Here is a 22,306-nt window from a genome sequence, read left to right on the forward strand (position 1 = left end):
AAAGAGAAAGAAAGAAAGAAAGAAAGAAAGAAAGAAAGAAAGAAAGAAAGAAAGAAAGAAAGAAAGAAAGAGAGGAAGAGAGAGAGGAAGAGAGAAAGAAAGAAAGAAATCACAACAGGCCTCTCTGGGGAAGTGACCTTGGGGCAGAGACCAAGTGCAGTGAAGGTATGAGCCATGCAGATTTCTGGGGACCAACAATGCAGGCCAAAGGAACAGGAAGTGTCTGAAGTGCGCAGCCTGAGCCCCGGCACAAAAGGATAGTGATGGTGATGAGGAAGGCTTCATGCATTCAGCCTGAGGAGGTGGGGACCTTAGGGTTGATAAACCTTGGGGAGATGGGGGGAAGAAAGAACATAGAAATAAGAGAAGGACCAAGACTGAGTCTTGGGAGGTAGCAAGGCTAGGCAGATGAAGGACCAGAGAGTGGGGAGGACATGAGAGTGAGAAGGACAGCCAATTTCTAAGAAACAGCATCCCCCGCTGCAGAGGTCCCCAGAAGATGGTGACAACTGGGAGGCCACAGGGCCTGGGGGAGCAGGAACAGTTCCCAAGAGGTCAGAAAGTGAGGAGCAGGCAAGGCAGGTGAAGGAGTTCAAATGGGGTCCCTGCTCCAGAGTCCCTCAACTCTTCAGTCTGAAAGGGTCCTTTCTGGCACGTCCCAGGAAGAACCAGGTTTTGCCTCCCCTTGCCCACAGCCCCACGGCAAGAGCTGCCCTGGTGCCATTCCCAGCCCCAGCTTCATTTCCCCAGCCAGGAATATTCCGCTGATGCGGGTCTATATATAGCAGCTGCTGCGAGGTACAGTCTGTTCTCGCTGTGCAGATAGCAGGGAGCAGAACCGGAACGGGGCCTGGGAGGAAGGTGTGAGGGAAGGGAGGAGGCGGGGCGCCGCGAGGCCCCAATGCCAGAGGAGGAATTAAGTTGTGTGTTTTAAAGGCCAGGCCTGCCAGCAGGCCCCCCACAGGGCCGACAGGGATGGCATTTGCGGGCTAATGAGGCATCACACGGGCTCCAGGGCCCCTTTTGCAGCATTTGGAGGGGACGGCAGGGGCGGCCAGGACAACAGCTGGAACTGGGGACGATGGGTGAAGACAAGGCTGCGGGAGCTGAGGCCAGGTTATAATTACCAGCCCCCGCCCACCACCACCCCAGCAGGAATAGAAATATTCTATGAGATTTCAAGATCTCTGCTGAAAATTCTCAACTGAGCCAGAGTCGTCCATTTTACAGGGAGGGAATGAAACTAACATTTGTTGAGCACCTTCTAAATGCCAGATCCTGGGGTCAGGATAAGGAACTAGACCTGGTTTCTGCCTTCACGGAGCTTCTGCTCTAGCAGAGAAGCAAATAGATAGCGACACCCAGGTTGTGAGAGGGGCAGTGGAGGGGCACTGGGAGTCAGCCAGTCAAAATGTCATTTGAGCACTTGCTGAGTGCCAGGCCCTATAGATACGAGATGAACAAGACCAGCATGGATCTCTGCCTCTGTGAAACTTACTTATGGAGGTATCCAATCCAGAACTTGAGGAAAGAGATCAGCAAGGCATCTCCAAAATGTGAGGCCTGCTGCTGGAAGCTTCCTCTCATTCAGTACTCTCAACAGCCCTACCAGGTTCGTGTCCCCATTTTATATAGGAGGAAACAGAGGCTCAGAGAGGTCCAGGAACTCGACCACGGTCAGCTAGCATGTCAGTGGTGGAAAGAAGACGAGCCTATATCTGTCTGGCCCCAGAGTCCTCCTTTTCACACTGCAGCCTATCTGATTCTGTGCAGCCCTGGCATTTGTAGTAGGCCCTCAGCAAGACTGTAACAAATGAATGAGTGAATGGATGAAGTCAAAGAGCTGGAAGGCTTCAAGAGCAACTTCATGGACTGATTTAGAATTGTTGTACCCCTAGATCTTCCAGAGGGCAATAGTCTCCACCGTGCTTCTCCCAGCATCAGGAGGAAGAGAGTGGAGCAGAACATAGTAGACAGAAAAATACGTTATCAATTCCTCCCTGCCCTGCACACGGCCTCTTAGTAATGTGACTTTGCCACTGTTCCAGGCAAGAGGTGGAGTCTGTTTCCCCACCCCTTGAACCTGGGTTCACCTGGGACTACTTTGGCCAATAGAATGTGGCAGAAGTAATGTTATGCAAATTCTGACATTAGGCCTTAAGAGACCTCGCAGCTTTCACTTTTACTGTCCTGGAACACAGTCCTGAGACTGCTATGTAAGGAAGCCAGCCTACTGGAGGATGAAAGAACCAATGTGTCCCCACCGACAGCCAAGACCAACTGCCAGACATGTAAATGAGCCATCTTGGACCTTCCAGTCAGCTGCTCCTCCGGTTTAGGCTCAGCTGTGTGAGTGAGCCCAGACAAAATCAGCAGAGGAATGGCCCAGCCAACTGAATTTCTGTATCAGTCATCTAGAGCTATGTTAAAAAAAAAAAAAAAAAAAAAAAAAACCCACCCCAAAGTGTGGTTGCTTAAAGCAACAATAATTTATTATTTGTCACAATTTGGTGTGTCAGCTGGGCAGTTCTTTTGCTGGGGTCACTCATGCAGCAACAGTCAGCTGTCGGGTCGCTGGGAGCGACTTCGCTGGGACAGCTGGTATGACTAGGCCTCCCTCTCCATGTGGCCTTTTATCCTGGGCTTCTTCACAGTACAGTGGTCTCAGGATTCCAAGAGGACAAGCCGCAGCATACAGGGGCTTATCAAACCTCTGCTTTTGTCACACTTGCTGATGTCCTATTGGCCAGCGCACACTTGCTGATGTCCCATTGGCCAGAGTCAATGTGGGAGGGAATGACCCAAGGGCATGGATACCGGAAGGTGTGGTTCACTGGGCACTGTCACCATAGCAACCGACCCTGTTCCCTGGATCCCGAGAACAAGGCCCAGGGGCAGTGTGGCCTCTGGGGACCCAACTCACACACACTCAGAGATGGCACCTGAATCCTACACGCTATAAGGCTTCAGGACCTTTCCAAGTGAGAAGAGTGTCGTGTCCCCAGTTCCTCAGGAGCTGGAAGTGACAGGGACAGCAAAGAGGGCAGCCACATGGAGCCTCTCTCACTCACAGAAGTGGAGCCAGACCCCAGCTCCAACCCCTACTCAGATCTGGGACACTGAGCCTTTGGTGCCCAAGCCCATAGATGCACAGTGACCCCAGATCCTACCATGAATCCTCTACATTCACTGAGGTCCTGGATGGCAAGTGACCAGCGCAAAGCTTAGCACACAGCAGGTGCTCAGCTAAAGTCACTCCCTCTCCACCTTTCTACCTGGGACCCCCTGCTCCCTGGCCTGGCGGCTGCTGCACTGTAAGCCTACCTGCCCTCCCCTCCCCACCCCCCACCATCTTTCTTCACCCTTCCTGCGTCTCTTTCTCAGTTTTCTGTATGTCTGCTCCCGCTCTCTTAGTTGTTCTTTGCCCATTTTTCTTCCCTCCTTTCTTTCTCTTCCTCTTTGTTTCTCTCCAGGTCTCTGTTTCTCTCTTACTGTCTCTTTCTGGGTATCTCTGACTTTCTCTGGTTTATCTAACCCCCCCCATCTTCTCTTCTCTCTTTTTCTGTCTCTTTCAGCCTCCCTCTCTCTCTGTTCCCCTCCCCTACCTTCCTTTCTTCCCTTCTTCTTTGTCTCTTTCCTCTTGTCTCTCACTAGGTTTCTCCCTGCCTCTCTTTCCCTGGGACTCCTTTTCTTCTCTCTCTCCTCTTCCCTGTCCATCACCTTCACTCTCTTCCTCCCCTCTGTCTGCCTTCTGTTCTCTCTTTCCAACACCCCAGGGTGGAGAATATGATACACCCCACCTTCCCTGTACAGCCCCTGCTATCCAGGGCTGCAAAGCCTCAGCGTCCTGGCTATGCACTTTCTACACGTGTGACCTTCAACAAGGTACTTAGCCTCTCCGTGCCTCTGTCTCCTCATATATAAAATGGGTATAATCACAGCACCTTCCACATATGAATATTGAGAGGATTAAATGAGGCAATTCACCTAAGGTGCTTAGAATAACAATAATAATAATTTTTATTACATGTAATTCTCATGAGATGAAATCCTGTACGAGTGGTTCTCAACCAATCTTGCCCCAGGGTCCATTTGGCAATGTCTGGAGACAGTTTTGGAACTAAGGCAACAGTTAGTGCTACTGGCATTTAGTGGTGGGAGGCCAAGGATGCTAGTAAATATCCTACAACGTGCAGGTCACACACACACACACACACACACACACACACACACACACACACACACACACACACTACAGAGAATTATTCTGCCCAAAATGTCTGCAGTGCCAAGTTTGAGAAATCCTGTTGTTTAAGTCAGTATGGTGGTTGTTACATTTTACAGATAAGGACACTGAGGTTCAAAGAGGTGAAGGGATTTGCTCAAAATCACATGACCAAAGAAATGGTAGATCTGGAATTTATCCCAAGGCAATCCACTGCCAAGACTCCCCTGTTCCTGGGAAGACCAATGGTGGCAGAGAAGGGGTTAGCAGGGGGTCTACTGAGGCATTGAGAAGGCCACTGATAGAGGGTTTGTGTGACCCTTGATTAGATAGAATACCCATTCCATATCTGCACGTGATCCCATGAAAGTGGGACCACCCCTTAGGCGCCCCACCTCTGGCTACTCTACCACAGGTACACGCAGAAATACACACACAAACACCACACATACACACACACACTACAGCCTCTCCTTCCGTTCTGTTGCCTGTATGGGAATCTGGGGACTGTTGGGGGACATCAGGTGTTGGAGCTTGGGTTTTGTGGGGCGCAGCATGGGGCTGCTGGTGCATGACACCACCTGGCACACAGGCCCCAGGCACCACCTGTCACCACCTGTGCTCAGCAGGTTGGAGTGGGTGGTGGGAGAGGCTCTGAATGTCTCATCGACTCCCCCGCCCTACCCTTGTCTCTTCTACTGGCAGGGAGACAAGAAGCCCAGTCTTCCCCACAGCAGAATTAATCTTGCGGTCACCCCCACGCCTGCTCCCCTCCCCGCTTCCAATAGCAGCTTGGAAGACTGTCTGCTCAGCAATTAGCTGATGCCTGGACAGAGGATCTAGGGCCTGGAGAGGGTGAGGGTGGGCCTCTAGGGCTGGGGGATAATTTGGTTGTGGGAGGAGGGTGTGAATAAGAGTGTGTGATGGTAGCTGTGAGTGTGCACGTGTGTAAGGGACTTTGTATGTGTTCTTATGTCCATACTCTACAAATGTGTGAACTACATTGCGTGTGTGTATACAGGTGAGTGTGACAGCACAGTGAGTGTACATGAGTGTGGACATGAGTCCAGTTCACACCCGCCAAGCTGCTGCTCCATGCCTGGCTCTGGGCTGTGCGTTACTGACACAGACCTGGTTCATGCATAGAATGTCAAGTGGGGAAACTGAGGCCACAAAAGTGGGATTAGTTGCCCAGGGGAGTCACACAGTGGCAGGTTCTAGCTTGCAGTCCTCTTTTTAGTAAACCGAATAGTCCATTCTGTTGCTTTTGTGTTGTGTCTGTGTGAGAGACACTGCATGTGCAATGTGTATGAGCAAGTATGTTTGAAATTATATGTATTTGAGGCCAGTTGCAGTGGCTCACGCCTGTAATCCCAGCACTTTGGGAGACCGAGGCAGGCAGATCACTTGAGGCCAGGAGTTCGAGACCTGCTTGGCCAACATGGCAAAACCCTGTCTCTACTAAAAATACAAAAATTAGCCGGTCATAGTGGTGCACGCCTGTAGTCCCAGCTACTCAGGAGGCTGAGGCAGGAGAGTTGCTTGAACCCAGGAGGAGGTTGCAGTGAGCTGAGATCGCATGACTGCACTCTAGCCTGGGCAACAAAGTGAGAGTCTGTTTAAAAAAAAAAAAAAAAAGGAAAGAAAAAAGAAAAAGAAAAAAAAAAAGCATATGTATTTCAGTGTGTGTATGTGTTAAAGTGTGTATGAGAGTGTATGTGTATATGTCAGTGTGTCTGTGTGTGTGTGGGGGAGGATATGTATTTGAGAGTATGTGTGTGTGTGGATCGTTGTGTGTATTTGAGAGTGTATCTGTGTGTTTGTGTGTATGTGAGTATGAGTTATTTATGAAAACACATCTGTATGTCCAGGTGTGAGTATACGTGTTTCTGTATGGATGTGTGAGTGTATCTGAGCCCGTGTGCGTTTCTGCATGGGCAGGTAAGTGTGTGGGTTATCTGTATAGGCCTGTATGTAATTCTGTATGAGTCTGTGTGAGTGTGAGCACGTGACTGGATCTGTAGGGTATATGAGTGTGTGTGAGTGTTTGTGAGTGTATCTATAGGAGTGTGTATGAGTTTGTGAATGTATCTGCATGAGCCTGTGTGTGTTATTCTGTGTGAGCCTGTGTGAATGTATCTGCAGGAGTGTATGTGAGTATATGAGCATGTGTGTGCATCTGTGTGAGCATGTGTGTATGTGTATCTGCATCTGTATGAGCAAGTGTGTGAGTCTATCTGTGTGACCGTGTGTGTGAGCATGTGTGAGTATATCTGCGTGGACATGTGTATCTGTATCTGTATGAGCATGTGTGAGTGTGCGTGGAAGCTGCTGAACCCTGTCCCACATAGTGGCCACATAGATGTCCTTGTGTGGCCCACTCTCCTCCTGAACTTGAATTTCCCCAGGAGTCATGGGGTCTGAATCCCACCTGTACAGGGGTCTCCACATCAGTGGGCAGCTGGTGTGGGGCATCCTGGCCTCACTCTCACTCACTCACAGGTGTAATCCGGACGGCTGTGCCTGACCTCGACCGCGAGAGCCAGGAGCGCTACGAGGTGGTGATCCAGGCCACAGACATGGCGGGTCAGCTGGGTGGCCTCTCGGGCTCCACTACCGTCACCATCGTAGTCACCGACGTCAATGACAACCCACCCCGTTTCCCGCAGAGTGAGTGAGGCCTTCCCAGAGGAAGGAGCGTCTGTGTGTCTGTCTGTTAGCCCATCCAAGCCACCTGCCAACCCCAGCTTCCCTTTAGACTTCCCACCAAAAGAAGGGCTTCCCCCTGTCTGTCTGTCTGTCCTCCCAAGCCACCAGCTATCCCCCAGCCCTCCTCCAACCATGCCTCCTACCAAGGAAGACCCTGGGGCTGGTCGATGCCCCACAGAGCCAAGTAACATGCCATCACCTTCCCAGACCTCCTCTTGCTTCCGGCAGAGGGGGAGCCCCACCCATCCACCCTTCTGTCCATCCTCCAACCCCTCGCTGGCCCCTGCCCACTCCCCTAGCCACTTGTTGGACAATCCCATGCCGCTGACCTAGGCTTGCAAAGGGAAGGTATTGGGGAGAAAGGGGGTGCCCAGGGATCTAGGCAGAGGCAGCTCAGCCCCCAGACAGATGGAGGTTGTGCAGAGAAAAACTAAGTCTGAGTGACAGGCATTTCCCTCCTCCTCTGAGCCTGGGTAGTGGGACTCTGTGCTTCTGAATTAGGAGGCCTTTCCACCCCCTGCCTCTGCTGGCACAGCGGGGACTGGAGGATGTCTCCGGCCCAGCCTCCCAGCTCCCTATCAGCCCAGCCAGCCCCTCTGTCCCAGGCTCAGGCCGAGAGCCACGACAGGGAAGCCACCAAAGCTGGCAGAGACTAAATGCCGCGGGGAGCTGGGCTGATTCCTATCGGGTGAGTCATTACTTAAGGTCTGCTGCTCTCACATTAGGCCCCGCCACAGGGGACTGACCCCCGAGAGATAAGGGAATCCAATCCCTTAGCTGAGAGCGCAGCATCAGTGCGGCCTACAGCCTCAGCTCAGACAGAGAGCGGAGTGGGCTGAGCTCACCAACCGGCTTCCCGGTGCCAGGGAGCCTGGCATGGAAGCCATCCCACTGCCCAATCTCCCAGCCCACCCCAGCCCCTGAAGGCCCACGCAGACAGGTGGGATGGGTGGGATGCACCCCCACCCAGTCTTCTGCCCGTTTGTGCCAGGCTTTGAATGAGCTCTGAGCTGGAAGGGGTGGGGCAGAGCAGAGAGGAGGAGGCCAGGTTCCCCAGAGGTTTGCTTTCCTGCTCGTCCTTCCTTTCCTCCTTCCTTTCTTTTTCTTTCTGTCTTTCTTATCACGAACTATGGCACACAAAAAGAACATAAAATATAAATGTTCAGTCCAACAAATAAGTATAAAGCAGACACTCCTGTGACCACCAGCCAGGACCCGAGAAGCCCTAATATGCCCTTTCCTGATCATAGCCTATTCCCCAACTCCTCCCTCCAGTTACCCACCACCTGCTTTTGTGATAGTCATCTTTTGAGTCTGTTCATCTACGTAGGCATCACCAGACAGAAGTCTAATTTCATCCATTTTTGAATCTTATGTAAATGGGATGAATCATACAATACGAATTGTTTTTGTCTTGCTTTTTACCTCTCAAAATTACGTTTATGAACTTACGTTGCTGGTAGCTATAATTTATTCATTTTCTTTGCTGTATAGTATTCCATAATTGTCTATTCTGGTGGTGGTGGACATGGGCATTATTTCCAGTTTGGGGCTATGGGGAGGGAGACTGCTTTGAACCTTGTTGCCCCAGGTCTCCAGGTGCCCATTTGCACTTGTTCTCTATGGATATAGAGGAGTGAAATTGCTGGGTCATGGGATGTACTTATCTTCAACTTTACCAAATAAAGCCAAACTCTTTTCCCCTATGAGGAAATGTACATGTCCATTGTACCACATCCTCACTGACTCTTGGTACTGTCACGTTCTTTGATTTGTGTTAATCTGGTGGGTGTCTACTGGTAACTCATGCTGGTTTTCATTCATACACTCACTAGTCCCTCACACATTTCATTTATGCGACAGCCTGGCATTCTGCCAGGCACTGGGAATGCCTGATGAATAAGAGATGTGGTCCCTTTCTTCCAAGAGCTCATACCCGAGAGACAGAATAAACAGAAAATGAGAGTAAAAATGCAGTAATTCTAACAATGGGATAAGCTTGGCGGCCAAGGGAGCACAGGAGCAGAGCCTGGAGGTCTGGGAGGGTTCCCTGGAGGAGGTAACATTCGGTGAGACTAGAAGGCAGAGCGGGAATTGGGAAGGCAAAGGCAGAGAGGAGGACAGGGAGAGGGGATGCCTGGAGGTGAGAGAGAGAGTCAGAGTTGCAGAATCACAAGAACTTCAGCAAGGCTGAAGCTAGAGACGGAGTGGGGATTGGAGGATGAAGCTGGATAAGCCAGCAGGGGCCAGGCAGCGTTTTGTAGGGCAGGCCAAGGGGCTTGCATAACTCCATCCCAAGGGCAATGGGGAGCTATGGAATGGATTAAAGCAGGGGAGTGGCATGTTCAGCTTGTGTTTCAGAAAGTGTCCCACCTCGGCTGCTGTATGAGGATGAATCAGAGGCAGCCACTCTATGCAAGGGTTACCAAGACCTGTGGAGCCCCCAAGAGACACATCCCCACAGTCCCTGCTTCAGCTAGGCTGGCCCATCACTTAGCAAGTCATCCTCACCTCGACCTCAGCTCTGGTTGGAGAGCAGGCAGCAGCCTCCATCCCATCTGATCTCATTCCTTCTGGTTTCCCCTCTGCTCCTCCCCTCCAGCCACACGGCCATCTTGCCATTCTTCCAACATGCCAGACACAGCACCCACCTTAGGGCCTTTGCACCTGCTGCTCCCTCTGTCTAGAAAGCTCTTTCCTAAATATCTGCTTGGCTCGCTCCCTCCCCTCCTTCTGACTTTTGCAGAAATGTCATCTTCTCTGAGAGGCCTTTCTCCATCGGCTTATTTAAAACTGCGTGACACCCTCATCAGCACTCCTGCACCTTCCCTGCTTTCTCTCTCTCCTAAGTACCTATCACCGTTGGACATACCGTATGTTTCACTGATGTGATTGTTTAGTGTCTTTCCCTTTCTATTAAGAGGAAAGCAACATGAGAGCTGAAATTTTGGTCCATTTTATTTGCTGCTATAACCATAGTCCCTAGAACTGCATGATGTCTGGGGACATCATAGGTGCTCAATGTATACGTTGAAACGAAGGAGTAACTACTGTTAACATCAACAGCAAAATCAGTATGAAGCCCCACCATTTTAACACAATTTATTCTATTTCTTGAGTAGCTACCAAGTGCCAGGCACTGCACTAAGCATGTTACAGGCGTCATCATCTAAGTTAGTTGTCATAACCACACAGCTGTTAGGAAGGCACCATCAATATTTATTTCCATTTTACAGATGAGGAAACTGAGGCTCAAGGTTACACAGCTAGGACTGACTCCAGAGCCTTAGCCTTTATCACTGTGCTCCTCTGTCCCTGTCACTGGCTAGGTAGGGAAACTGAGGCCCAAAGAACTGCAGGCATTTTCCCAAATCAACCAGTGAATAAAACCAAAGGTCAGAATTAAAAACCTCCCTTTGCACTGCCACCCAAACTCCTGCAGGGGACATGCCTCACCCAGCCCCCATTTTGGCCAAGCTGAGAGCCCCTTTCAAGCACTGTCCTCCATAGAGGCTCACCTGGGCCCCCTTGTCCCCTCCCCCGCCGCTGGCAGAGGCTGGGGTAGGGGCTGCCTTCATCCCTGCTCATGGCCGTGTCCCCCACAGAGATGTACCAGTTCAGCATCCAGGAGTCAGCCCCCATCGGAACGGCCGTGGGACGTGTGAAGGCTGAAGACTCAGACGTGGGAGAGAACACGGACATGACTTACCACCTTAAGGAGGAGAGCGGCAGCGGCGGCGATGTGTTCAAGGTCACCACAGACAGCGACACTCAGGAGGCCATCATCGTAGTGCAGAAGGTGCAGCTGCCTCAGGAGGGATGGGGGAGGCAGACCTCAGGGGCAGGAGGATCAGGGAGGCCTCTGGGCAGCCAAATACACCCATCTCACTCCACTCAATGGATTAGTTCTCTCTAGAGGCCCAGGACCAACCTGGAAAAACACTGATGGTATCATTCCCCTTTTGCAAACCAGGCATAGAGAGGTGAAGTGACCTGTCTGAGGTTGCACAGCTGGTTGTCAGAGCCGGGGTTCAATCCAGATGGGAATCCACACCCTCAAATACTCTGATGTGTGCTTCACATCCTTGCCAGGCTCTTCACACTCCTCATTCCCTTTAATCTTCATGTTTCCCTCTGAAGCTGAGGTCACTATCCTCATTTTTACAACTAAGAAAATAGAGGCTCAGAGAGGTAAAGGGGCTTGCCCAAGGTGACAGCTGTAAGGTACCTAGTAGAGATTTGAACCCAGGTCTGGTGACTCCAAAGCTCTTTCCTTCCTGAGTCTAACAGCCTTCCTTGCCCACTGGCTGGCCCAGGAACCAGAAACTAAAACTGCAAACTCAGCAATCCCTAGGGAGGTCAAATAAAGAGGCAAAAATCCGTCTTCCAGGACTTGGTCAGGGGCTTGGCAACTCAGGGCTGCAAAGTCCATTAAGACCACCCACTCCGACCCCACTCTCCCATGGGAGGTCTAAGTCCCCTGCACTAGCCCAAAAGTGGTCATAGGCCTTTGTTTGTATATCTCCAGGGACAGAATGCTCACTTTCTGCCACTGTCCAGCTCTTCCTCCTCCCATTCAGCCGGCATCGGTCTCCTTAAATCTGTGCCTATCAGCCTGAGCTCTGCCTTCCAGGACCTCCAGAAATATCTGCCCTCAACAGTCCCTCTTTCACTCAGCAAGCACATAATGACCCGCTCTTTACCTGGCATTGAGGGCTTGAGGATAGAGAAAACGCCCAGTTCCTTCAACTCCCTCTCAGAGGATAATAATATAATAGCTACTACTTGTGATAACGTGCTTGCCACGTGCCAGGCGCCCTTCAACTACTTTCTGCATATTAACTCATTTGATCCCTTCATCAACCCTCTGAGATACTGTTATCGTTCATTTTATAGATGAGAAACCGAGGCCCCGAGAAGTTCGGTAACTTTCCCAAGGCCACGCATCTAGCATCGTTCAGTAGGGATACAGGCCCAGGGGGTCAGCTCTAGAATCTCCCTCTTTTAAGCACTGGTGATTTCCAGTCTTTTGATCTCCATTTGTCCTTAACTGTTAGATGAGCCCATTTTACAGATGGAGAATTAGAGGCCCAGAGAAACCCAGCTTCACAGAGCGGCAGAATCAGGCTTCAAACTTAGCCTGGGGACTCCAGCACAGCATTTGCTCTCATCCCCTGGGCTGCTTAATCTCCCCCACCCCAGCTCTTAGGCCCCCTCCTACTGCCTGCTCCAGCAGTGGCACCTAGGGTGTCTCTGCGGAGTCAGTGATGGCTCAGGGAGCAGATTGATGGCCTGGCTACAGAGTCCATCGCTCACTCTTAGGCCAGGCCACCGCCTGCCTCTCTGCATCCTGATTTCCCAGGCAACAGGCTGGAGGCAGGACATGGATGTTTTTGCTGCTGGAGAAGTTGGGGGTGGGGGATTCTGAGAGCAATGAGTGGACCCCATACACAGGGCAGGCACCTGCTGTGGGTCTCCTGGAAGGTCACTCTTGCCAATCAGATCGCTCCCCCACCATGCAACTGAGGTCCCTGCAGCTCCACCATGGCTATTTCTCTTTGCTATAGGCAGTGTCTTTAGAAGGCCAGAGCTAACACACAGCCACGGAGCTCATTCATCAGAGGGTCACCCATTAGCACCCCCCGATAAGAAGCACAGGCTCAGCATGGATTTAACCAGATCTCAGAGGAAAGCTCTAAGGCAGCCCGGCTTATCGGGCTCAACTCACATTAGTTGCTAACTCCCGTATACCAGGGAATCCTGGCTCTGCTAGTGACTCACTGCTCAGTAACTCAGGCAAGTTACTGAGCCTTTCTGGGCCTGGATTTCCTCATGTGTAAAATCCGATCATAAGAATACAAGCCTCTTAGGGTTGATGTCAAGTTGAGTTAATACATTTAAAGCACTGGCACACAGTAGGTGCTTTGTGTTGGTGAAATAAACTAATGAAATATGCCAACACTGCGCCGGAAGGCAGGAAGTTTGAGTGCTCAGCGCGGTAGCCTGGAGTGGCTGCGTCCGGAGGCAAGACTGTCCTCGAGGAGCCTCAGTTTCTCCACCTGTAACCCACCGAGTGGGTCTGGGTCAGTTCTGCAATGCAGCCCAAACATCCCTGCCGCCCCTGCTGAGACAACGTGTGACCTTGGCCTCCCTCGTGAAGGCCTCAGTGCCCACCAGACCCCACCCACTAACCGGCCCTCTGCTCCCTCCCCCAGCGCCTGGACTTCGAATCCCAGCCCGTGCACACCGTGATCCTGGAGGCCCTCAACAAGTTCGTGGACCCCCGCTTCGCCGACCTGGGCACGTTCCGCGACCAGGCGATCGTGCGCGTGGCCGTGACCGACGTGGACGAGCCCCCCGAGTTCCGGCCACCCTCCCGCCTCCTGGAGGTGCAGGAGGACGCGCAGGTGGGCTCCCTGGTCGGCGTGGTGACGGCGCGGGACCCCGACGCCGCCAACCGGCCCGTCCGGTGAGACCCCCGCCCGGGGCCGACGCCTGCTGCCTGCTATCCCGCCATCGCCCCCGCAGACAGACTGCGGGCAGAGGGGAGGAGGGCTGGGGCGGGGAGGGCCAAAGGAGGGGGCTGCGTGGGAGAGGGAGGCGCAGAGAGAGGCGCACAGGGATGGAGAGAAACAGGCACAGAGCGAAAGGGCCAAGGAAGCAGATGTGAGAACAGTCAATGAGAGAGTCAGGGGAGCCAGGCCAATGAGGCAGAGAACGAGGAGGGACAGACACAGAGGCGGGCACTGCACTGGCGGGACTGGCTGCAGCCACACTGCTCCCTGGTCTCTCGACTGGGCCATCCCTGTGTCCAGGACTCCCCCAGTCTTCTCCCTGCACCCCACTTCCCTCTCATCATCTCCCTTGGTGTTCTGCTAGACACCTCAAACTTAAGTTCAGAACTGGGTTCCTGGCCTCTCCACCAAAATAAATAAAAAACCCAAACACCAGTTTGCCTGCCATCATCTCCATCTTGGGAATGACAGCTCTATCCTTCCAGTTGTTCAGGTGAAAAATGTTGGAGACATCCTTGCCTCCTCTCATTCTCTCATGCCTCCCTTCAATCCATTAGCGAATTCTGCTGTCTCTACCTTAAAAATTGATCCAGAATCTGACCACTTCTCACCACCTCTGCTGCTACCACCTCGGTCCAGGCCACCATTTCTCTCCCCTGGAGTATTGCAGTTGCCTCCTCGCTGGTGTCCCTGATTCTGTCCTCACCCCTCTTTAACCTAGAATTGTTGCAGGAGCCAGCCTGATCCTGCTCAGAGGCGAGCCGGAGCCTGGCCCTGCTCTGCCCAAGCCCTCCAAAGACACCTACTAGGCTCAGAATAAAAGCCTAAGCCCTGACAATGACAGCTCTGGCCTCCCTGAACCTCTCAGACCACACCTCCCACTCCTTTCCAGTCCACTCTGCTGCAGCCACACGGGCCCCCTCACAGCCTTGCAAACACACCAAGCTCACCTGCACTCTGGGCCTGTGCTACAGCGGATCCCTCGGCCTAGAATGTTCTCGCCCTAATAGCCCCCATAGTTTGCTCTCTCACTTCCTCCAGGTCTTTGCTCAAAAGTCATCTTCTCAGCGAGACCTTCTCTGACCGCTCTTCCTAAAATTTCAACTCCACCCCAACCCCTAGCCCTGATACTTCCTATCCCCTGTCTTCCTCTGCTGCTTCCTTATTACCTTTCATCAGCATCTGACATGCTGCTTTTCTGATTATCTTGTTTGTCTCTCCTACTGAAAGGTAAGCTGTCTGAGGGTAGGGATTTACGTCTATTTGTTCACTGCTGTACCCGCAGGGCCTAGCCCAGGCCTCAGTACTCAGTGGATACGTGCAGAATATGTGGTGAATTAATGATATGTAAAAATAGAGGCCAGGCGTGGTGGCTCATGCCTGTAATCTCAGCACTTTGGGAGGCTGAGGTGGGCAGATCACACGAGGTCAGGAGTTTGAGACCAGCCTGGCAAACACGGTGAAACCCCGTCTCTACTAAAAATACAAAATTAGCAGGGTGTGGTAGCACACGCCTGTAGTCCCAGCTACTCTGGAGGCTGAGGCAGGAGAATCGCTTGAACCCGGAGGCAGAGGTTGCAGTGAGCCAAGATCGTGCCATTGCACTCCAGCCTGGGCGACAAGAGCAAAACTCCGTCTCAAAATAAATTAATCAATTAATTAATTAAAATAAACTAAAAAATAAAACTAATGACTGAGAAAAGAGGCAGAAAAACAGACTCACAGAGATGTAGAGAGACCAACAATGAGAGGAAGAGACTGGAGAGAAAGAAAAGCCCATAAAAAGAGGACAAGAGGAACTGACCCGGCAATGTGTAAATAGAGAAGGGCACCTTGGAGAGGAAGCCGGAAAAGGGAAGAAATAGACACAGACACAGGCAAGACAGAGGCGGAGCTGGGATGGGGCATCTGGGGTCCCTGGAAGGGTCTTGGAGCTGCAGGTCACGGGGAGTCTCTGACAATAGCCTAGGTTGGAAGATGTTCAGATAGGAGGGAGGAAAGGCTGTAGAAGAAACTGATCCAGAGGAGGAGGTTTGGGGGCTGGGGGGATGGCCAGTGTGAGAGGGATGGGAAGGAGGCATTGGGGCTCCCTGACTCATTCCCCAAACCCCTGTACCTAGTCAGTGAGTAACCCCTGAGCTGACTATGAGCCTAGCCCTGTGCTGGGCATTGAGGAGAGGAGGAGGGAAAGTTTATTTGAGGACCTCTGCATTGTGTAACTCCAGAGGGCAACGTCCCCATCATTGTCTGTCTGAATGGTGCTATCAGGATTGTGCAGTGCACAGCCCGTGCGACCTTACATGGCAGCCCTAGGTGAGACACACAGATGCTATCCCGCTTAACTGTTCATGGACTCTCAGACTGGGAGATAGCCCCAGGGGTCTGGGAAGACTTCTGAAGGAGGTGGGAATTGACCTGAGCTAGGTATCTGGGTACGGTGTAAATATGAGGAGAGGCACATTCCAGACAGAGGAACAGCTTGTGCAGAGATATACAGGCAGAGGAGTGGTAGGTGTGGCTAGAGAAGAGCAGACCTCGATCGTTATAGGGGGCTGGGGGAGATGAGGCACAAAAGTGAAGTCTAACAGGGCCTCAGAGGCAGGCCGAGGAGCTCAGACTCTGTCCTGAAGCCAAGAATGCCCACTCTGCTTTCACTACACTCACTACCAATGCCATCCTGCCACTGCCTCTGAACTCCTCTACTCCCTTCCACCTGGGCTGGTGGCACAGTCTGTGAACATCCCCCTTGGCCTCTGGCCTGGGCCCAGACTTCTCCAGGAAGGGCATTGTCACCCCCGTTTGTCAGGGAGCTGAGGCCCAGGGAGGGGAGGAGGATTCTGCAGGCTTTCCCAGAGAGGTAAGAACACGGAGCGGGAGGCGAGTCCTTGGCCCCAGGTCAGTCCTCCCGTCTGCCAGCTCCCCTCCTCTCCAATTCCACTCTCCACACCCCCTCTCAGTCCTCTCCCTCCTCCCTGCTTTGGCTCCCTTCCCTCCTGCTTTTATCTGCACTGAAAGGGCCAACTTTGAAACCTGCTTCTCACCTTCTTTCATCTCTCTTTGCTGGCCCCTTCCCTGGGGCTCCTCAGATGTGGAGGCAGTGAGGAGCTTGAGACTGGTCCAATTTAACACCACAAACATTTACCCAGCTCCTCCTCCGTGCCAGGCCCTGAGCCAGGCCTGGGGACACCAATATGACTCAGCCAAGGACAGAACCGGGGTGGAGCTTCCAGACTGTGGGGTACAAAAATGGAAACGGGAGGCCAGTGAGGGACTATGGGAGACAGAGAAGGGGTCCTCGCAGGCCATGTGTGCTGCCAGAGCCCAGCTTGCTCTAAGGGTTGCATTCTGGCAGCACCTGCGTTCTCAGGGTCACAGGCTCAGGCAGCAACTCGGCATTGAGTTACGCCCGGCACTGTTCTGTGCAGTGAGGAAGCAGAGATGAGAAAACAGGATCCCTGCCCACATGGAGTTTGCCTTCTCCTGCAGGAAGACAACAAGTGGTTAAATGGAATAATTGCTGAAAGCACTATGAAGAAAATAGAGTGAGAGGATAAGGAGGGATTGGGACCACAGAGGGCCACTTTGAATTGAGTGGTCAGGGATGTGCCACATGAGCTGAGATCAGAATGATGGGGCGTCATCCATGCAAAAATGTGAGAGAAATCATTCCAGGTAGAGGGAACAGCAAGTAGAATGGCCCTGAGGCAGGAACAAGCTTGGTGTGTCCCTGGAAATGAAGACATGAAGTGGCATCCTGGGAGACTCTGCCTAGCATGGTTTGCAGGACACAATGAGTGCCTAGAAATTACAGGAAAGCAGATGGCACAGAGAGATTTTTCTGAGGCTTTGCACTGGAGATAGTAGAAGGTGCCTCATGTTACTTTATTTCCCTTCAGAGGGTATTGTACTCATCTGACAGATGAAGAAACTGAGAGTCAGAGAGGGAAAATGACTTCCCAAGGCCACCCAGCTCAAAAGGGGAAGCACCAGGGTTTGACCCATGTCTGACCACTTCCTGAATCCAGCCTTTTGCCATTTCACTCCTGCTTCTTACTCTCCTTGTGGTTACTGCAGTTCCTAAACTTGTGCAGTGCTCTCCACTGTGCACTGGCCACAGAGATGATGGCCTCAGACATGGGCCAATGGGAAGGCTGGGCCTGTGTGAACGAATCCAGTGACAGGTCCAGGTACACGTGGGCTTGGGCTGAGGCAGGGGTTCAGGAGCTCCAAGGAGGGGTGAGTATTTATGCACCAGGAAGGGGAGTGACAGAGGTTTGCCCCAAGAGGCCCCTGCAGGGGGACGAAGGGGACAAGGCTTGGAATGGGGAGAGTGTGCCCCAGGTTGGAGTGATGGGGAGGGGAGGTGGCAGGGGCAGAATCATGAAGCCAGGAGGTTAAGTTTGGGAGCAGGGAGACCAGCTGGACAAGCTCATGATAGGGCCAAGAGGGCACTTGGAGATAGGCTGCGAAGGACCTTGAATGCCACATGAAGAAGTGGGACTTTATCGTGTAGGCAGTGGGAAGCCTTAGAAGGCTTTAGAAGGAGGGAGAAAAGTGCTCAGATGGGCCCACCTCTCAATTAGGCAGGTTTGCCGACAGACCAACCATTTATCAGCCCAGCCGTGTTCCCACCTAGCCCCATCGTGAATTTCCTTTGAACATCAAAAACAGCTAGTCCACACTACAGCAGAGGAAGCGAACACTTCATTTCTCCACCCAGCACTCTGCAGTGTGGTGCAGCAGAAAGTGCAAGGGCTTTGGAATCAGAGGAGATCTGGGTTCAAATCCCAGCTCAGTTGTGGAGTCTTGGGCAAGTCAATGCACCTCCTCTGAGCCTTGGTTTCCCCATCTCTAAAACAGGCATCATAATAGTATGTGCCTCATTCATAGGTATCAAATGTCTACCACATACCAAGTTCTGTGCCTGGTGCTCTCAGGGTTGGAAGAAAGATTAAGTGCTTAGATATAGCAGGCCCTCAGGAAATGGTCATTACCATTTTTCTTGGTAGTCTGCATACCCATTTTTTCCCTTTCATTCTGCAACCAGTATTAACCACATATAATTTTCCAGGCATCATGTGTGGGCTTTTCAGTATATGCCTAAAGGGAGTAGGGGAAAACAGTCACAGATAGGGTGGAGTGAGCAGAAAGGAATCCCTTGGTTGGGACGGTGGAGCAGGAGGCAGGTTGCTTTGTTTTGGAAGAGGCTCCCCCACTACACCCCGACACACACACACACACACAAGCTGCTTGGGTGGCAGCTGCATCATTCAGTCGGCTGCATGTATGTTCATACGCCCACACACAGGCACACCAGAAAGCCTGTATGTGCATAAGCCTGCAGCCTTCTCTATTTATTATGCCTGCATGCATTATATATGCACATAAAACCACATGTGCACCCCCAGCCAGGAAGCAGCACCTCCCCATTTTCTCCACCCTAACCTTGACAACAGCAGCATTTTGTGCTGTTGCTAACACATGGAAATGCCAGCAGGTGTACCTGGCTGGCTCCTTAAGAGGATGCTCTTAGACGTCTGGCTCTGAACAGACATGGGAGCTTGGCTCTGTCACTAACTAGCCCTGTGTGACCTAGGGCAAGATACCTGGCTGCTTCTCCAAGCCTCAGTTTCCTCCTCTATAAAATGAGAGTGATGACAGTATCTGAAAGGATTCAAAGAGCTCATGACACAAAGTCTTGCTCAACAAATAAAAGTAAGAGCTAATCTGTACACCAAGAACCATCTTAAGTGATTTATTGGTAGTCACTTGTCCAAACCTCACAACCAGCCTGTGAGGTAGGTATTACTATCCCCCCCCCACTTTTTTTTTTTTTTTTTTTTTGAGACAGAGTCTCGCACTATCACCCGGGCCGGAGTGCAGTGGCGCGATCTTGGCTCACTGCAATCTCCGCCTCCCGGGTTCACGCGGTTCTCCTGCCTCAGTCTCATGAGTAGCTGGGATTACAGGCGTGTGCCACCACATCCAGCTAATTTTTTGTATTTTTAGTAGAGACAGGGTTTCACTATGTTGGCCAGGCTGGCCTCAAACTCCTGACCTCGTGATCCTCCCGCCTCAGCCTCCCAAAGTGCTGGGATTACAGGTGTGAGCCACCATGCCCGGCCTACTATCTCCATTTTTAAGAGGAGGGAACTGAAGAACAGAGAGATGAGGTGACTTGCCCAATGTCACACAGCTAGGTTTCAAACCTAGGCAGATGGGCATCAGATCTGCACCCCTAAGCACCATTCCCAGGCCTCCCTTGCACATGTGGGTGTACACACACACGAGCTGCCACAAACTCATATTCTCTCCCTGTTCCTCCAGCCTCACCTGTTCTAGTTCCCCTTGCTGCCCTTCAGGTTGTTGTCACCAAATGAGAAGTAGGACTGCAAAATTTAAGCAGAACCTTCTAGACCCATAGCTGTCTCCTGTCCTTCTCAGGCTACTATGTCCCTACATGGTACCTCCCCGCCCCCAGGTATGCAAGCCACACACTGGGTTGGGGGGACTCCTGTGTACTTCCCACCAGACATCTCTGAATAATAATTAGAGTGACAATAGTTCCCATTCATGGAGTAATTTTCCTGGAACTCAGTTAGGCACCTTACATGCGTTTCATTCTCCCGACAACGTACAAAGTAGGATTATCATCTCTATTTTGCTAGGAATTAAAGATGGAAGTGACTTGCCTGGGGGCAACGCAGACCTGGATCCAGATCCAGGGCTGAGCTGCTGCCTCTTGAGCTGCTGCTCAAATATAATGCACAATCTCACACACACAGAACACCACTCACATATTGACGCCACACAAAACACACACTGTCCAGCCACAACACAGACCAAACACATGACCCATGCGAGCACTACACATGAGCTGCACAAGCTTCGCCCCCACCCCACCCCTCCACCCCTACATTTGCCAGGCCACAGTCCCTGCCACACACTGCTTCCTCCCACCCCTCACTGCTTCCCTCCCTCCCACTCACTCTCTGGCTCCCTAAGCTGGAACAAAAACACCTGGGCTCAGCCAACGGCACTGACCCCCAGCCCCAAGTCTTTAGCTGGTTAATGGTGGGTGCCCGCTGCCCCCACCCTATGGCCTTGGGAACAGCTGCCTCCACTTAGATTCCAGCCCCTCCCTTCCCCTCGAGGAAAGAACAAAAGAGAAAAACAGGGAAAAGGAGAAGGAGGAAGAGGAGGAGAAGCAGCAGCAGCAGCAAGGGAGGAGAGAGGAGAGAGCTGTGAGCCAAGAAGGGAGGAGAAACAACAAGAAGGCAGTTGGCATTCTCCCATCAACCCGGCCTCTCACCCAGCCCTGACAAGGGATCAGGAGCCGAGGCTGTGTCATGTCTCTGGTCCTCTCCCGGCCTCTATCCTCCCACCTGTAGAATGGGAGGAGGTCGCCAAGGTTCTTTCCAGCTGAGCTGATGCTCAAGAGCCTCCTTCAACCTCCTTTGGACTCAGATATCTGACAGGGCCAGGCTGGGGCAAAGGGGACCTGAAGCTTCATGCATCCAGGCTTTGGCTGGTTCAACTTTGGATGGACTGTCAGTCAGGCTAAAAAGAACTCTGGGAGGGAATCCCCGATCTGGTTTCAACTTTCAGTTCTGTGACAGAGTCGCTGTGTACCCTTGAGCAGGGCATCAGCATCACTAGCTCATGTCACCTTTGTGTAAATAAGAAACAGGCCCCCCCTTTGATACTTCCTGGTCTAGGACACGTGGCTGGGCAAGCAGAAGGCTCCCTGGAATTCATCCCCGCTTCCCCACTTCGGCCTGGTATCTTTGTGCATGACACAACCTGCACAACCTTACTTGGCAGCTCTAAGCTTGGCAAGTTTCCTCTCTGGACCTCAGTGTCTTCATCTGTAAAATGGAGACCACATCAGCCTCATAAGATGCCTGGCAGAGACCTCTTCTATCTCACTTGCCACTTTATCCCCAGAGTCTAGCACAGACCAGCCCAGAGAAGGCACTCAATTAGTGTTTAGGGCATAAAGGAATGAATGGAGGGATGGTCGGGGGAGAAGCAGGCTCCAAACTGTTAAGTGCATGCTAGGGAGGAATTATAATCATGGGTCTGAACCTCCCCATGTACTTTCACCCAGGCCAATGGGACTCAAGGTGACCAGGGGCAAGAAGAATACGGGTTTAGCAGCTTAGGAACAGGATGGAGCATTAAATTGGGGATTCGGGGGATTGGTTTATAATGCCCACTACACCCATAGGCACGGCCCTTTACAGTTTGCCATAGGCATTCACCTCCAGGACAGTAAACATGAAAAGCATAAGGGCTGTCCTGTATGCCCCACCCCTCCCCTAACACCACAATGTGAGGTGAGTAGGAGTCATCCCCTTTTTCAGGTGAGCAAACAGAAGCCAAGGAGTGACTTGCCCAAGGTCATACAGATAGAATCAGTGGCAGAGGATTCAAACCCAGCTCTGACTGCTTTCAGAGCCACGAAGTTCCACTGGGTGTCAATAGCCCCATTTCAGAGATGGGGTAGTTGAGGCCCAGAGAGGTTTCGCAGTGCAGCCGAGGCCTCACTGACGGGTCATCTCAGGGCTCTGGGCCCCCAGCAGGCAATGCTTCTGGGGTCCTCCCCTCCCCACTCTGGGAGACTACAAAAAGGCCCCTTTCCTCCTGCCTGTGGGAGGGGCCGGGTGGCTGCGCAGGCCCCCCTCCTTACCAGGCTGCTTTGTCCTGGCGCACAATGAGCGCTCGCTTGGCATTCGAGGCCTTTGTCCGCGCGCAGCCTCGCGGCGCCCCCATCAGCGTTATCAGCATGGGGAAGCGGCGGCCGGAGCTGGCGGGGCCTCTTTGGGCCGCCGCTGCCCGAGACATGTGTTGGACA

The 22,306-nt window shown here is 52.2% G+C and overlaps 1 protein-coding gene across 1 annotated transcript in view; it reads left to right on the top strand.

Annotated features, from left to right (window-relative positions):
- CDH22 (cadherin 22, type 2) overlaps window positions 1-22,306 on the top strand; it is a gene marked incomplete at its 5' end in the record, with an annotated part of 77,571 nt that overhangs the window by 27,944 nt on the left and 27,321 nt on the right. The window contains 3 exons of the mRNA XM_011928875.1: window positions 6,728-6,895; window positions 10,540-10,733; window positions 13,150-13,403. Coding sequence (XP_011784265.1) covers window positions 6,728-6,895; window positions 10,540-10,733; window positions 13,150-13,403 — 616 coding nt within the window. The remainder of the gene's footprint in view (window positions 1-6,727; window positions 6,896-10,539; window positions 10,734-13,149; window positions 13,404-22,306) is intronic.

Source organism: Colobus angolensis, unplaced genomic scaffold (genome assembly GCF_000951035.1).
Source record: "Colobus angolensis palliatus isolate OR3802 unplaced genomic scaffold, Cang.pa_1.0 Scaffold8, whole genome shotgun sequence".
Lineage (NCBI taxonomy): Eukaryota > Metazoa > Chordata > Mammalia > Primates > Cercopithecidae > Colobus > Colobus angolensis.